At 37.6% G+C, this 17438-nt stretch overlaps 1 protein-coding gene across 2 annotated transcripts in view; it reads left to right on the plus strand.

Moving 5' to 3' along the window:
• LOC135695388 (uncharacterized) overlaps positions 1–17438 on the plus strand; it is a 19822-nt gene continuing 2384 nt past the window's right edge. Inside the window, exons 1-5 of one of the 2 annotated variants that reach the window (XM_089108944.1) lie at positions 1–318; positions 13122–13447; positions 15367–15462; positions 15750–16181; positions 16692–16812. In XM_089108944.1, coding sequence (XP_088965070.1) covers positions 221–318; positions 13122–13447; positions 15367–15462; positions 15750–16181; positions 16692–16812 — 1073 coding nt within the window. In that variant the 5' untranslated portion in view covers positions 1–220. The remainder of the gene's footprint in view (positions 319–13121; positions 13448–15366; positions 15463–15749; positions 16182–16691; positions 16813–17438) is intronic. The other variant, XM_065214462.2, reaches the window with a different exon arrangement.

The raw sequence follows: 17438 nt of genomic DNA on the forward strand, positions 1-17438 counted from the left end.
TTGTCTTGCGAAGGCGGAGGCGACGAACGTACGATACGCCACACACATACGGTCAAATGAAGTTGTAACCGTCAGAACGGATTGAAAGTTACCGATTGGAAAACCGAAAGCGGAAGAAGGCGACTTGGGCAAGTTAACTGAAAGCTCAAAAAGACTGAATGTTGAGCTAGTAAGGTTATTCTACACGGAAAGTCAGATTGTTGATGTTTGAAATTTCAAAATGATCGGCCTTCGTCTGCTATTGTTTGCCTCCTTTTTAAAATTAGCACTGTCTAGATCATACGCCCCAAGCTTAAATTGGAACATCAGAAACGAGATGTAAGTATTCAACGTTTATTATAAACATATTTCTGTAAAGAAAATATTAAGTTTGCTTCAATTTGGCATTGATAATTTTGATTTAATAGCCATGTGCCGAACCCGCAAATGGTTGCCCAAACATTCGTTACTACGCCTATCATTCATGTTATTACTCATCCTTTCCGTAGAAAACGTAATGCATCAAGAATGAAAATTAACTTTAAGATGCCTTTAGAGTAAAATTAGACCAGTTTTTTTCTGTACACTCAAAATAGCGGCCTTATATAATTGAAATTGGTTTGGGAAAATTACACAGATAATCAGATGTTGTATAAAGGATTCAGATATTAATATAGAAAATTACCAAAATAATAGCAATGTAGAAATATGGGTAACACGCTGGGGCTGAAATTGTAACCCCCTTTGAAATTTAAATTCAGGACCGGATTTGGACTTAAAATATGAATTAAACTACAATATTATCGATTAAATGGATACCATCCATAAAGTATCTTGGGATGATTCGCATTCCCTTAAATTTTAAGCTTCCATTTCAACACAAGTTGTATAGTCGTATTTCTGTTCTTTCAGTACCCCTCTGCCCTCCTAATGTCAACACATTTCGAACTACTAGTTTGTTTGATCCTAATCATCGAGCGTGAAGATTGGCCTTTCGTTGCTAACAATAAAATATTGACTTCGCGCCTTCATGAAATGATCACACGCAAGAGATTATTGGCAAGCTTTCCGCACACGAAATCCGTCAGATATTTTGGGATTTATTGTCAATACTACTTCCATGACCGTTCTCAACTAACTTTTCAAAGAATGATATTGGGAAGAAAGACTAAATATAGTTTGTTAACAAGTTTCCAACAATTTACAATGCGACTGTCATAATTAGAAATTTTGTGGCACAGTTGCAATATATCTGCTGAATACTTGCCAAAATCCACCATTCTCAGGAACTTAAGTCCCAAACCAAGCATAAAGCTCTCAGAACAATGTAGAGATGAAACGTCTTTGTGTGTCTTGAAGAGTTACCTAGTTATGAAATTTCTTGGTACGTAAACAGTAAAATTGATGAAAATGAAAACTTTGTCAGAAATTGTATGATGCAGACAGTGAAATTGTCAGTTTCCTCAAACCTAGCCTTATTTCTATATTGAAAGTGAGTTTCCTGGTTCTAAGACTCACAGCGTAATGCAATCCTGTAAAAAGTTTTGTCATTCAGATTGCTCATATATATTTGTTCTTTAACTCCTGTGCTATCTAAGTAGTGGCATCATTGTAGGTGCCCCTCTTTATTCTTCTGGAAAGTTCATTTTTCCAGTTGTAAATTGTTAAAATCAAGGATTAGAGAGCTGCAGGGGAAAACTTTCTTTCCATTCCGAAAAAGGTTGTAGCATCCTTAAACTGTTCATAATCACACTAGGTCATACCCACATTCTGTCGAAAATGTTAATATATAGGTAAGACATTGGTGTAGATCCAATTTTGTCCAATTCACATTTGGTAACATATATACTTCCCAGCAGACAATGCCAACTGCCAACTTTTCTGTTTTTGGCATTATCAACATAAGGTAACTTGTTTAAAAGTTACTCACAGGGTCTCAAATTACTTCATGTTCATGAGCAAAGGAGTATCTATAAACGTTCTGGAATAATTAAGCCATGCAACTTGCAATTATAATTTGTGATAAGTAGAACCACCAGAAAACGTTTTATTCTAACTAGAACTTCTGAAATGTAGCCTTTGGATTCAATTAGAAATCTAAAGATTTAATCCAAGATCTTCTAAAATGGTAATTTCTTTCATTCTTTCAAGAAATGTTGTGGAGATCATAGTATACTTTGCCCTGTCCCTACCTCCATCATGGAAAAACATCACACTCTTTCTTTCTGTGCTGAAACTGATAGAGCAGACAAGAGTATTGTTTTCCAGGAAGCAAAATTTCATAGGAAGCCAGGTGGCTGTCAATCACTTTTTCTGTTAATTCCAAAATAAGCCAGGCAAAGGAGTTCACCTGTCCTTTGTTTGATATAGAATCAGCTGATCAATATTGAAACAGCAAAGACACTATTTCTGCTAACTGTAATATTTTCTTTTTGTTCATTCATTTATGAAAAAACTTGATCCATCAAAACTAGAAGCCTAATGATAATTTTGAAGTGGACCAAAGAAATAAAATGAGGATGTCAGGAGAATTTGTGAAAATGTTAGAGAAAACCTCACATTGCTTTCATTTTCACAACTGCTTCTTGAATTACTTGGATTTTAACTTCTCAAACACCAAATTTAAGTTCTCAAAGATGGTTGTATGAAACAAAAAGTTAGAAAAGCTCTAATAAGAAAGTTTACTCATGCATACAAAACGATAATAGTAAGCCACTTTTCTAAAAATTTGCTGACCCCTTGGATCATGGGTGTAATCCCAAGGGGCTCAGGGGAGGCTAGGTGACTGGATCATGAACGGCTGCTTGACCAGGACCAAAGATCAGGACCAAATTATTATACAGCCATGTTAAAGGAAAAAGCTTTTATTTCAGTCATCTAAAGTCACAACATACTGTAATAATTTTATTACCACCTATAATTACCCTCTTGAATATGCCCCCTCTTGAATAGGCTGCCCCATCTTTGACATCAAGGTTTCTATTTAATAACCATTAATTACTTAGGAATAATGCCATCGAACACCTAACAAATACCGCATCTGGATCAGTCCAGTTTCCAGGCCAGAAAAGAATCTATGAATGGACTTGTCGTTTCGAGATATGACTTGCTGTCACCTCGTACTATTTGGAAGTCATGCAGTTTATAAATTTGATAACGTTCATGGTATGATACCGAAGTTCATGTGGATTTTTAATTGCTTTCAACGGAATAGGATTAATAACAAATCATTTAGGGTTAAACGAAAGAATTGTAAGGTCTGTGGTCGACATGATGTAGTCAAACTAGGATTATACAAAACCTCAGTGAAGGAAACCGTATCTATAAATATAATGGAGTTTTGTCAATGCACCAAAGGCCATATCTATGTGCCAGAAATCTGTGTCAACCTCAAAACTCATTTGGGGGGTGCACTGTATTATGAGATTCGATGTTTCAGTCAGATTTTTCTGAGAGCTTCCAGATTTAGCATTTTTCAGGTATTTCTGATAAGTTTTTCGTTTTTCTTATCAGCACATCAAGTGCCAATATTGCAAAATGTCACAGGATTGGCTTTATTTGAATGTTGAACAAATCATCTGTTAGCCATAACTGTTTCATCAGAAGCTCAAATTACACTTACGAAGGTGAAGAGAGCTTTTTTCTCAGAGGTTTTTCTTTCTCTTTGGATGATGCAAACACCAGGCACAATGCATCATGCTACGAATAAAGGAAAGCAGAATTTGCACCTCTTTTCCAGGCTTTCGGTTCGTTTTCACCTCGGTTTTCGCTATCGCTTTCCGCAGCACCTTAGGCAAGGTTTCCCGAGGGGGTGTTCTATCCGACACATCCTTGTCTTTCACGATACGTTTACTCATCAGTTCCTTGTTGTGTTTGTTAAGTTCCGCAGTAACGCGTAAAATACGTAGCGCCTTGCCCTTCCTTAGAGAAGGTCAACAAGTAACCCCTTTCGTTTGCTTAGAGTATTTCAAAAGCGACGTTGCTAAAACGAGGAACAAGCGGAACAACCCAGTAACAAGAGGAACAACCCAGTAACAACCCAGTAACAAGCGGAACAACCAAGGAACAAGCAGAACAACCCAGAAACAAGCGGAAATGTGAATTATTGTTTAGTAAATACCACATGGGGGCGTTTATAATCCAACTCTCTGAAGTTCGTGTGGGCTAGAACTATCAAGAGGTCGTCAATCATGTCTTCGTCTGTTTCGGAGGCTTTGTGATTTTGCCAACGGACAGGGAGAATCTATCGACCCCGGATCGGGACGAAAAATAAATAGTAAAGCATGCGTATACATTCGATCACAACAGACACACTGTTGCAAATAGATGTGCATGCCATAGTGTAAATCTGTACATGTAGCCCTGTTGCAATCACATTTTTCAGGCCCGTCGGAGCCGGGGGGCTGGGGGGGGGTTTCTGAAGCCCCACCAATAATTGTCTTACTGTAGTATGTTTCCTTTATAACAATGTACTGCATGGGAAGGAATACAATGGGCAGCCTCTTACAACTTATAATTTGGATTAAAGAAGAGGTTAACTTTCCGCCTCAATAAAAATGATTCTAGGCAAACCATCAGTTTCCTGGTTCCTGGATTTTCCGACTTTTATCCCACGACAGGTTATGATTTTTCTTGTAGGCACATCAATGTCATTTTTCTCCCCAGGCGATTGAATGGCGCAATATCGTGAAATTTTGATGGTAGGGTGACAAACACGCAACCGATGTTTGGCGTTTCCATCATCATCATCATCATAAAAAAATTTATTTATCTAAATAAAATTAGTTGAAGAGCCATAATACACTCTAAATACAATCATATCTAAGTACACAAAATATAACGACATCAGAACTGAAATAAATAAATATTTTGACATATTCAGATATTCTTATTTTCATTGCTTTAAATTCTTTCCTATAAAACATGGCAAGTAGATAAACATAGAAAATTTCCAGAAGACCAGAGGTTTTCCGACAAAATAGGAGTCTAGCTCGAGGGGCAAATCACTCCAAGAAAATCTTGTACACCTTTTATAAAAATCCTATTGCTTTATCTGAAAATCCCTAGAAATCCTTTTGTTTTGGTAAAATCTTGTACGCAATTTTCAAGAGTGAATTGCCCCTCGGTCTAGCTCTACAGGGTTTTGTTGCCCCCCTCTGATTCCCTCTATCTTAGCCACTGCCGCCAGAGCAGTTTACCCAGCATAGCTATTTTAGCAACCAAAATAGCCACCAGAGCAGCCACCATTTTCAAAAAATTTCTGGGGGAGCATTCCCCATACCCCTTTAGGCATGCTTTACTATTTATTTTTCGTCCCGATCCGGGGTCGATAGATTCTCTCTGTCCGTTGGCAAAATCACAAAGCCTCCGAAACAGACGAAAACATGATTGACGGCCTCTTGATATAGTTCTAGCCCACACAAACTTTAGAGAGTTGGATTATAAACGCCCCCATGTGGTATTTACTAAACAATTAATTCACATTTCCGCTTGTTACTGGGTTGTTCTGCTTGTTCCTGGGTTGTTCCGCTTGTTACTGGGTTGTTACTGGGTTGTTCCGCTTGTTACTAGGTTGTTCCGCTTGTTCCTCGTTTTAGCAACGTCGATTTCAAAAGGATATCAAAAGGAAAGGAAGGAAGGGTCGTCTTTTTTTTAAACAACAGAAAAGATTCCTAAAGCACTAAATAAGGATCGCTATACGCTAACCGTGATTGCCCTTGATACAAATCTCTCGATAAAAGGTCCGAAGACAGAAGATGTTGGTCTTTGCAGGGGTGTAGCGTCGGGGACAATGGGGCAGGTCAGTTACCGCCAGAGTCTTTATTCGCCCTAAAGCGCGCGTTTTTTCGCGCGAAATCATTTTGAGTAGAAACTCTGACTACAGGGCGAGCTTTTCAAAAGGTGTCCTTAATGACATTTTGTCTCAGCCAATTCCTTGCATTCTCTAACAAAGAGGGCAACAAGGGGGTAGGGGGTAACTCAGCATCTAGGAGGGAGGCTCACTTCCAAAACAAGCAATGCTCCAAGCCTCGAGCAGTCGCCATCTATGGAACAGAGGTTATCTTTCTTGACTCAGCACCCCTTCGATGTTGGTACTGTATAACCGACATAATCGGTCTTTAGACAGGATCGTATTTGGAGGATTAATGCGATGCTTGCGTGGCAATACCTTAGACCATGTCAAATAGTAGCAAACGACAAATATCTATTGCCTGTTTAAATTCCTTAATTGCGACATCTCACGCAAGTACTTAGAAATTTAAGTACGATGCCCTAAATCGTTCTTCTTGTTACCGGAATTTTGAAGGCTGAACTTCATGTTGCCAGTTTTTTTCGTGTTTTTAGATCTGCTTGTTGGTTGCAAACAGCAACTACAAGTCGATTATCACGCGATCTACCCCCGCCCCCATACTCGAAGGGTATTTGTGATTTCAACCTACTTTGATTCTTTACTAGCTGGATTGACGGAGGAGGGCACCGTTGTTGTTGCAATACTTGCGGTTGTGCGTGACTAGCACGTGTGGGACGGGCCTATAATCTGCATGGATGAAGTATTGAAAATCCGCAGCTAATCGTTTAACCTTCAAAATATGTTGCTTTACGTAGCATTAAACACTAATAACTTCAGTAATAAATCTATAATACCGCGTCAATTAAAGTGAAGATTCGACTAGGAAAAATATTTTGATATTGTGGCTTGTTGAAGGCTGAATGATAAGCGGACGGCATAAAGGCCCCATAAAGGTTCACGCACGGAAGGCGCGGTCCCGGTTGTTGATGCTAATCGAGAAATGACTTTGCCTTTTGTTCTTACGCATGCAATAAGGCACTGTTTTCGAGCCACCGGCAAAAGGTCATGAGTGGCCTAATTCCATCTGTAAGAAACCTAGGCAATATGATCTGGGACTTGGCCGTACATTAAGAAGGAAACTGAGAGCTGGTATCAGATTCATACGATGTAAATTGCTCTTCTTGTTTGGCAGTCATTTTGTTCCAGACCGATATGACGTCTTGGACCAATATGACACCAGGGTCATACCGGTCCAGAGGAGGGTCATGTTGGTCTGGGCGGCCTGGGCAAGAAAAATGAATTTGAGGCTTAACAATGGTTACAAACGTAAATATTTTTTAGTTTCCAGTAGGCCTTCAATTGCTGGTTTGAATTTTCAAATCCAAATTCCACTAATCTAAATGTGTAAAAGCTTGTTTAACTTTCAAAATATGTTTTGGACTAAGCCAAAAATTTGGCTTATTTTAGATTTATCTGGATAATTTTCCAAATTGGGCGAATATTTGAATTTTTTTAAGCAGCTGTTTCGTTTGCTATTCCTCTGCTTAATTGCCTCTAAGGAAGCACCTTTTTGTCGATCATTTCCTTTGAGAACTTTGCGTTTCCTTTGTATAGTAAAACAAAGAAAGTGAGGTGACAAAAAAATTCAATCCAATGGTGTTCTTTGTTGCAGTTTGAATCGCTTTTGATAGTGCCATAAGATCAATTGAACATGTATTCTCAAGTCTGGATTTACAAGGCCAAAGACATTAAATTTTAAAGGCCCTACAATTTTTGATAACAAAAATGAATTTTTAACAGACATTATATTGCCATTTTGCATTCTATCTTTGCGCATTGTTGAGTTCCTGGTTTTATTCTTAAAATCTACTTGCTGAAAGTATTTATTTGTTTTTCGTCCGTGAAGCAGCTCTGCTGTCGTGGTCTTTTCATTTCATTGGAATTTCATTTGGGAGTTATATCTGTCTGGACCGATATGACCCTGGAGTCATTTTGGTCGGGAGAGTCATGTTGGTTCTGGAACAATTTCACTTTACGCCTAGAACCTTATTAACAGTACTGATAGAAAACTGTGTTCGGCTACCAGCGATAAAAATTGCAAGGTCACTATTTCCGAGACGAGAAAAAGAACAATGTTTCATTATTTCTATATTTATAGCAAATATTTTTTCTGTTGCAAATTTAACCACTGATTGAAGGCGGTCCGAGTTTTAAAACACCCACGAAAGTGGAAGGCACCCGCTGATTATTTAGGCCTAATAACCTCTTTCTGTAATTCTATGAGAGATTTTAAAAGCTACATCCTGTATCAAGGTCAAAAGTAGCAGTCTTCTCACTCTAGTCACAGTTTTTGGATCAAAGCAAAGAATCTTCGACTCTTTGAATAGCTTTGTATCAATTTTTAGCTGGGTTTGCTACAAGGCGTTTTGTTTGTAAAGCAGTTGGTGGCTGTTATTGTTCAGATGCGAACAAATTCACACGCAGTTTCAGCAATCCACAGCACTGTTTGCATGTCTTAAGAAGAAACCATAAACCCAAAGACTGCTACCATAAACTGCTTATTACTTAGTTTTCTTATTACTGACAAGACATACCAGGTTTCCACACGCTTGAGTCGGGAAGAAAGATAATGGGGATGACGAGGGGGACCCTCATATCATATCTTTTACGAATTTTGTTTAGTTGATCTTTGAGTTCAGTACTATAAAGGTGAGTTTGTTGTCTCGGATCATAGATAATACAGGCGATATTTGTTAAAAATTCCTGTGGAATCTCGCAATTTTCGTGGCCTTTAACACACTACGAAATCAATGTTTTCTGGAAGTGTGCTGGTGGCAGTCGTACATCATCTTTCTCTTTCGAATAAGTTTGCTTCTTGGAAATAAGAATTGAAGTATCTTCCTTTCTTCTGTGCAATTGCTTGTGAATTTGCAGCTGTCTGAATACATAACACATGTTCTAAATGTGTGTTTACAATTTAAAAACCTTCGATTAGTTGAGTTCGTTTGATCTAAGACGAAGTTACATACGTATCCAAATGAATAAAAGGCTGTGAATCGGTCCTAGGTTAGGAGAAGTACCAATCAGCGAAAAAGTAGTGTGGATTATCAAAAGGGTTGGCTTAGTGATATGAAAATTGACTAATGTTTCGCCCAGTTTTGTTTTCTCACTATAAGCTAAAACTCTGGATCTACTTATACTCCGTATGTAAGTTTAATTTCGGTGGGAGCAGTTTAGTTGCCAGAAATGTTATTGGTTTCTCGACAAATAGGGACACAAAACAGGACTTTATTTGGCTACTAGATAGTCTGGCCTGAAGAGATATGTTCTATGGATGTTCGCGTTAAAATCGGTTGCTATATCACTTGTTTTGTTCTCAAAACACGCAAGTTGTCACGTTATCAACTTTTGTAATCTTTATCATTAACTGCCATGAGAAAAATAATGCAAATTCTTGAATTCTAACCGCTTTCATTATTTCCACTTTCCGGAGATGATTTCTTTTTGAAAACTGTTGATAACAAGAAAATCCAGTAACGGGAGGGCGTAAACATGTTGATCAAACAGAAGCCCTCCACAAGAAAGCGTTCTTATTTTGCTTCTATTTTATTTCCTATTAAACATCCCGTTTCGAATTCCTTATCGAATGAATTCAATCTATGTTATCGCCTATGCAATTTACGTCATCTCCTCCTACTGGCAATTGTCCGCAAACGCAGGGTTATGTCGCAAGTGCACCTAAGCTGCATTCGAACCTTGGGTTATCATATATTTTTCTTGAAAAGCTTTTTTGCTTGTGTAGATGGATTAAATTGTGAAAATAAACCTTTTTCACTTGACAAACCTAGCTGCTCACGTGGGGTGCCCCTTTGACTCGCACCCAGACCCTTTGGCGTGCAAAAGAAAGGCATAATGTGATGAATATTTTTACTATCTTGTACAGTAGCGTAAGTAACAGGGGGGGGGGGGGGGGTTTCGGGGTTTCGGGGGTGTGATTCCCCCTATTCTTCATGAGTTGGTTCGTAGATCTTCATCTGGTCCACAACATCCGTTACAATCTCCTATCGGTAGGTACAATATCCTATCGGTAGGTGAATGGCACCTAAATTTTTTCTTCACCCGTGTCTTCGTCGGTGAATTGCTCTATTGATGACCCCCCCCCCCCCCCTTACTTTGGAGGGTCAGGCTATGCCACTGATCTTGTGTCCCTTTGTTTTTCTCTACCTCCAAGCCTAAAGCTTGAGACGGGTTGACTCAACAATCGCAGGAAATCGCTCCTTGATGCGAGCTTCTGGTAATCGGTTGGATATCCTTTATTTATTGTTTGTTTACATACCGTTATGAAAGAACTTTTCGAAGCACAAGCCTTCTTTTGACTCTTTTCGCATTCTATATAAAACAATGCCTTCTCCTGTTGCAAGGGGGTCTTTGAATTTAGGGAATAAAAGTGCCCGGAAGCCCCGATGCCCGGCATGTTATTTGTAGTGGCAAAATGAAAAGGGGGTTATTTTACTAGGAAGTCAAAACAAACTTACACAAGAATAATCTGAAATCGCGAAAATTTTGGGAATGTGTTCGGGGGTTTTTGGTGAAGAAGGTATTGTATTGTATTGTGTTGTATTGTATTGTATTGTATTGTATTGTATTCTATTGTAGATTATTTAACGTTAGTTTCTACAATAGTGAATATACACTAATTAAGACTAACATGAAGCAATTTCAACGATTGCATAAGACAGCTCATTTACTGCAAAACGAGCAAGTGCACTTGTTTTCAAGGGACCAAGTTTTAATCAAATTCTTAAATTGTCTAGTATTTTGTGCTGTCTTTATTGATTCCGGGAGTGAATTCCATATTTTAGGCCCTTGAAAACCTAATGAAATGTATCTTGAAAGGGTATCTTGGAAGGTTTGTTTTACTCCGCCCAGATATCTTGTTAATGAGGGTGCAATTTTTGCTTTATCAGCAATTTTCTAATCCCACCAAATTTCGCGGAATCGTGTAGTGTGGCATCGCTTTTTTTCTAAGACTGTGTTTATGGCCACAAAATCCCATTCCCAAATAGGATGAAGTTCCAAGCTCCAAACCTCTTGACTGTTGTCAGCGTAACATTAGGCAAGAAATTATGAGTTTTATAACTTGGATCGACGTCTATAACTGGGAACAATAATGTACTGTGTGCCGCTGCATGATTTGTATCTAAAAATAACACACACAAATCTGACTTCAAAGAACAACGGTTTATACATTTAACCGAACATTTTGTTTTGCCTTGTTTCCATGGTGATAAAACACACTGTATTGTATATGGCAGATTTATTTGCAGAATTATATTGCGGCAGTGTCTCGTTTGACCATATTCAAACCACATAATCTCCGTCCAATGAAAAACCAGATTATTGATTTTTTAACACTTTCCCAGCCACCCAACTCTTATTTCAACCATCCTGATCCATTGTCGTTTAATTTCGTAGAGCAGTTTCAGGTGTTGTCGAAGTTTTGACCAACCCCATTCCCTTCATGATCTACCCTGGCGCAACGATTACCTGTAGAGCATGGTTCCTTCCCGTTGTGTATTCCCCTTCTATGTTTTTTATTGTGAAAACTGCAAACAATTTTTTCAAACGATGAGTGATAAACATTACGTACAAGAACGAGAAAAAAGCAACGAAAAAATATTTAATTACTATTGTTTACAGTGACAGCAGAATAGCCCAATTCTAGAACTTACCTGACGAGAAGTGAAAAACAAATTTTTGACAGTAAACAACTAATTTTTAAAAAGAACCATAAAAAACAACATGACCGACAGGGAATTTTGCATAACAATCTAGCAAACTGGGAAACAGAAGTTTTTGAAGTTTAAATCACAAGAGTAAAGGCCACTGATCATTTTAAGCCCTGGGAACATTAAATTTCTCTTGCCGCCAACCATGGTTGCGGCTTTGACTAAACCTTTGTACAATGTTTCTTTTTGCAACTTCTAACCCAATCTAGACTTACCAGCCCCCCTCCAATTGTGACTCCCCTGACGATTGTTGAAGTGCTCCAGGGGCGGATCCAGAGCAAATTTGAAGGAGGGGCAGTTGGTAGTGGGGGCGCTGAAAAATTTCAAAAATTGGTAACGAGAGTACGCTGTATACAACAATTTCAGATACCTTTTCAGAATATACAACATAACTCTGAGGTAATCCTTGAAGCAAATTAACCTATCTGTCTCAGAAACTTTTTCACCTGATTGTCATTCTTCAAAAGGGGCGCACAATTTCCAAAAAAAGGGCGCCAGACTTGCTTCAACTCGTTGAGGGAGGGGCAACTGCCCCTAGTTGCCCCCCCCCCCCCCTTAAATCCGCCACTGGCGGCGCCACGCGGAGAACTGGAGAGGACATATTCGATAAGAAAATGTTGGGGAGTGGTAATATTTTGGCAACGTATTTTTGTGATGTGATCATACGATTTTGGCTTTCCCAATGACCAATTTGACGATTTGCAAAGAGCAGAACTTGTTGAATGAAGTGTTATTCATTTCTGAAAACTTTTCATAGTCCCTTGTAGAATTTATGTGTTGATGCTCAGCAATTTCCTTCACACCTCTTTCCAATTTCCATGAATTATAAGCTTGACATTCTAGACTAGGGTGTGGAGGATCATCAATAGAAAAATTTACCGTGGAGAAGAATTTAGGTGCTGTTTCACCTACTGATAGATGATTTTTCCGACAAACTAATAATTTTATAAACAATCTGAAGATTTACCGACGAATTCATCAAGTATTGGGGGGTTACATCCCCTACACCTCCCGCTAGCAACGCCCCTGATTATAGTGTTTCTCATCAAAGCTTACCTAAAAAGACGTGGCAAGCGATCAACAGCTCAACTGCCAAAAATCAAACCAAAAGTTCTTATAAAGTATTTAGCGCATCAAGTTATTTCCAAACATATATTTTATAGGTATTTAGGTAGTTTGCTTCTTTGTTTCGCAGACTGGACATATACTCTATCTAACTAAGCACGTCAGATTTCACCAGAGAACAAAGTTTCAGTTGTACAACTTGCCTAGTCATAAAGTTTTAGTGCGATAGCCAACAGTGGACTAGGTATAAGTACATCAGTCTAAATAAAGCCTTTGGTGAATGTTTAAAACTAGATCTGCATTTCATTTTATCTAGCACTGGTGATTAATTAGTAAATTGTTTGCATTTTTGGCAAAAAGTGGGGGCTATAGTGGGGGCCCCGCGGTGCCTCCTACAAGGTGAGTCCAATGCACCCATTTGCTAAACAGTTGATATTAGCTAACATAATTGTTGCCTTTGTCATTTTTCTCAACTAGTAGTCTTTTTGTCATTTCAGATTCCAGAACAACACAAATAAACTGTGCAGAAAGCCAGCCCACATCTTCCTCAACTATGACACCCAAATGTTCTTCTTATGCCCGCATGTGATATTGAAAGTTGCTCATGCTACCTCACGTTTAGATTCCTACCAGGTCTATGAAAATATCCACATGGTGACCAAAGCTGGGTTCGATTCATGTACGGTGGATCTTCCCAACAGCCTGCTTTTGAAATGTGATCGTGGATTAAGAGCGTCGCGCATCAAATTCGAACAGGTCACTTTCAATGTATTCAATTGGAATGGATGGTCATTCATGCCAGGGAATACCTACTATTTTATAAGTAAGTCACATTTATATCTTGTTGAAGAATAGAGATGATACCCCCAGCGACCCCACCAAATCAGGGTAATCAGAAACCCCAATCAAAACGGAAACTCTGAAACTAAAATTGAAAAAAGTTACTTACCTTAAAAGCGACCAACATGGAAAAGGCTTTGTGATGCTACTCCACAAGGTAACATTAACCACGCCCTGACAAAAAGTAAACACACACACATATATATATATATATATATATATATATATTGACTGATGAAGACTTCGGTCGGAACATTTACATGAGACGGTTTTTCTTGAAGATCTAAATTATTTTTATTACACTTGGAGTTAGAGCTGTTGATAGTATATATATATGTATGGCAACTTTGCAATTTCTATGTCTTTCCACCATTCTCAATATTCGTGCTCAGAAGCAAAGCTGCATTTGGCTAATAAATCAAGGGAAGAAAGTGGGTAAGATCATCATCAGGGTCTTTTCTCTCATTTAGAAGTATTTCTTTATCAGGGTATGTATCTGTGCCACAGGCATATTCAATCCCTGTACAAATGTAATAATCTAAGTTATGTGACATAAGCCAGCAAGTTTCACAGAGTACGGAAGACTACAATCAGTTGATTAATGCCAAAAGATAGAAAGTTGTTAGAAAAGGAAAGCCATTGAATTGAGATATATCTCTTCTTTCCTTTTTGGCTTTCCATCAAGAATTTCCATGAGAGATTACAAACCACAATGAGATGAGAATGATGTAAACAGGGACCTGCTTAACCCTAAATAATCAGACCCTAAAGGTCTGACAAATACACTTACATGACAAAAGTATTAGAAGGATCGCCTCAAACCAAATGTGGTTAACCATATGCTCAAAGAACAACATAAAAAATTGGTGAAACATAACAAGATTGCTGATTGAGATTTTCAATTGCAATTTTACCCAATTGTAAAAATAAACATATATTCAATAAACTGTTAAAGAATAAACTTTTTAGACAATTGCTTTATTTATGTTTTGTCGGATGGCCTCCAGGAATCTAGGCAGCTGCCATTTGAACTGGAACTCACTGAAATAATGTTGCTACGAAATATCTTCGGATACAGGAAGAAATCTCAAGAAAATTCTAAAAGAGCTTATTTTTGGTCTTAGAAGATTTCATTTCTTGGATTTTTTATGAAAACTAGTTGGTTTCAATTACATCAAGGCTTTGACTTTGATGGGGTTATTAAAAGACCACAATGTTATTGTTTTTGGAAATTTTTGTCACAATTGCAACATAGCTAGGTTTATTGTCTTGATTAAAAATAAATGGTTTTTGCAAAGAATCATTTCTTATTTCTGTATTTGCCTGTTGGCTTTCCACAAATAATTGGAACAAATATTCAGCTTGATTGACTACACACACAACACTAGCTTGCTGCTGCCATTAGACCCAATCAATAGTCAGCCTGCCCTGGCCTACTATTCTTTGAATTTTAGTAGGCCTTGTTAACTTTTTGTCCTTGTGAATTACATGCGTTGTAGACTTGCTGCAACTAAATTTTCTTGAAGTTTCAGCAAACAAATGACTCGCTAGACCCATTTTTTTTATTGCTTCTCATTCTCCTTCTGGTCGTTTTTGTGTTTTCGGCTTTGAAACTAAAACATTGATATTTTCCATTTTTCCTTGACATTTTGTTACCTTTCTATCATAGAAAGGTAGGATATAAATTGAATTTGCTACAAATTGCATTTTTGCTGATGCTATTTCTAGAACCCCACCAAAACAGCAAGATTTGTCCAATCAATGTTAGAATGCTAGTTTTGGAGCCGCCATTTTGTTATTCATCCTCCTAATACTTTTGTCATGTAAGTGTAAATATTCAGTATAAAATGCTATGTATTAAGTGTATTCAAATATTTTACGGTCTTAATTTTTTTTCTTTAGATACAGGGAATGGCACAAAGAATGGTCTTAACAGCAAGTCTGGAGGGAGGTGTCTCACACATAACATGAAGTTGAAAGTTACAATTTGCCCAGAAAGTAAGCAAAGCATGAACTATTCTTGCAAATAAAATCTATTTCAATTTCATTAAGGAGATTTATTTAAGTATAAAATCACAAATCATGAATTTTATTAAAAAAGTTTTTATGTTTGTCACACATCATTTTTATTTTAAAAGTTTGCAAAATAAATATATTCAGAGTTCATTTGACACTCAGCCATACTGGAAATTTCTCCATAAAGCACTACCAAATACAAATTTGCATAGCAAAATAAGTTTCTAAAACCAGCAAGTTTTCTGATAATTAAAATATTGCTATTTAAGGTGGCACATGTAATAGTTGTAAAGATATGTGCTGTGAGAAACCACCTACTACCAAACCGCCAACAACAACACCAACTACCACACCAACCACCACACCAACCACCATACCAACCACTGTCCAGACCACTTTACAGACAACACAAACAATGTCAAAGAGCCTTGTCATACAACAAGAAAAAGATCTCTATAAACCAGAAGATGACAAAAAATCAAAACAAGAGAGAACTGATGTTGAAGTTAGGGCGTCAAAACCAACTCCAACCATGGTTACAAAACAAAAGCCAGTGATAACTACTACCATTCCAGCCAATGAAGGCCAATACGAAAAGCTGGGCAAAGAATTTGCAAAAACTTCACCAAAGTTAACAATTCCATCTGTTTTAACCACTGTGAAGACAATTTCAGCCCAGAACCAGAAAAACACAATGAATGGTATGAAAAAACCTTTAGTCTATTTACAAATAATCTATATAATCATATTAATAACAAATATTAATAATCATCAGGTTCTCATTACATCTATATAATAGAACGACGATTCATAAGTACTATTTATATTTTTCTCACATTTGTATTATTTTTCTCACATTTGGCCTATTGAGCAAGTAAGCACTGATGCATGGATAAGTTATGACATTAAGACCTATTTTTAAGTCACTATTGCAACTCAAAACACTAGATGCCAATGTACAGCCAGACTTATTTATTAATCATCAGCTTCTCATCATTGACTGCCTGGATTGGCTTTGAGTTAGACCAAAAGCACCCCTTCTTTTTTCTTGCAAAGGCATGGAAATTTTGCATTTTATCTGTGGGTATTTGTTTTTGTGTCAATCAGTCAGGTTCTTCACAATACCACAAATTACAGATATATCTGACCAAGTAAGGTTCCGTTTTCATTATCATCTTTTGGAGTATATTGATATCAATTTCTCACCTTAGGTTCTCACTCAAGCAGCAAGTTATTTGAGATAATGTTTTTCGCATCATTGGCAATCATATTGCTGTTGTTATGCTGTATATGTAAGTTAGTTCTTTGCAAGAAGATGAAAGGATTTTCAGGGTATGTATAGAAGTTAAGCATGACTTATTTTGACATTCTAGCCAGACCTGGCTTTTAGACATTGCTGCCAGGATCTGCTAAGGTTTCGTCGGTTAGGGGAAAGAGTGATACCAAGAAGCCATATTGGAATCCTCAGCAAGATACATGCTTGTTTATTTACAATATAATCTAAACTTGGATGAGTTTTCTATTCAGACTTCATGAAACAATGCAAATAACTCCACTGGTTGTTGTTTTTTAATTTTGTGACTCCTGATTTGATTGAAAACATACTGATGTATCACAAATGGGTTTCTGCAAACATGGTGCAGCTGAGGTAGCTGGGTAACATGCCCAAAAACTAGAAGAAATGGTACTCTCCAGTTGTTGGATGTATTAACTTGAAAATGAAAAATTTGACCTATGTGCCGCTGCAACTGAGACCCTAGCTGTTAAGCCCTCAATCCAAGATATTTTGTGCTGCCAGCTGTTACACTTTCTGACACATTTTGCCAATATGAAGTGAAACAGATGAACAAAAATCAAACTCACTTTTTATGTTTTGGGCTCCTTTTTGTTTTGGGCAATGAAAAACCAATAAACATTTCTTGTTGTAGTTAAATTTGGCAAATCTATAATGGTCTATT

This window comes from Rhopilema esculentum, chromosome 2 (genome assembly GCF_057945365.1).
Source record: "Rhopilema esculentum isolate cy_ngs chromosome 2, ASM5794536v1, whole genome shotgun sequence".
NCBI lineage: Eukaryota > Metazoa > Cnidaria > Scyphozoa > Rhizostomeae > Rhizostomatidae > Rhopilema > Rhopilema esculentum.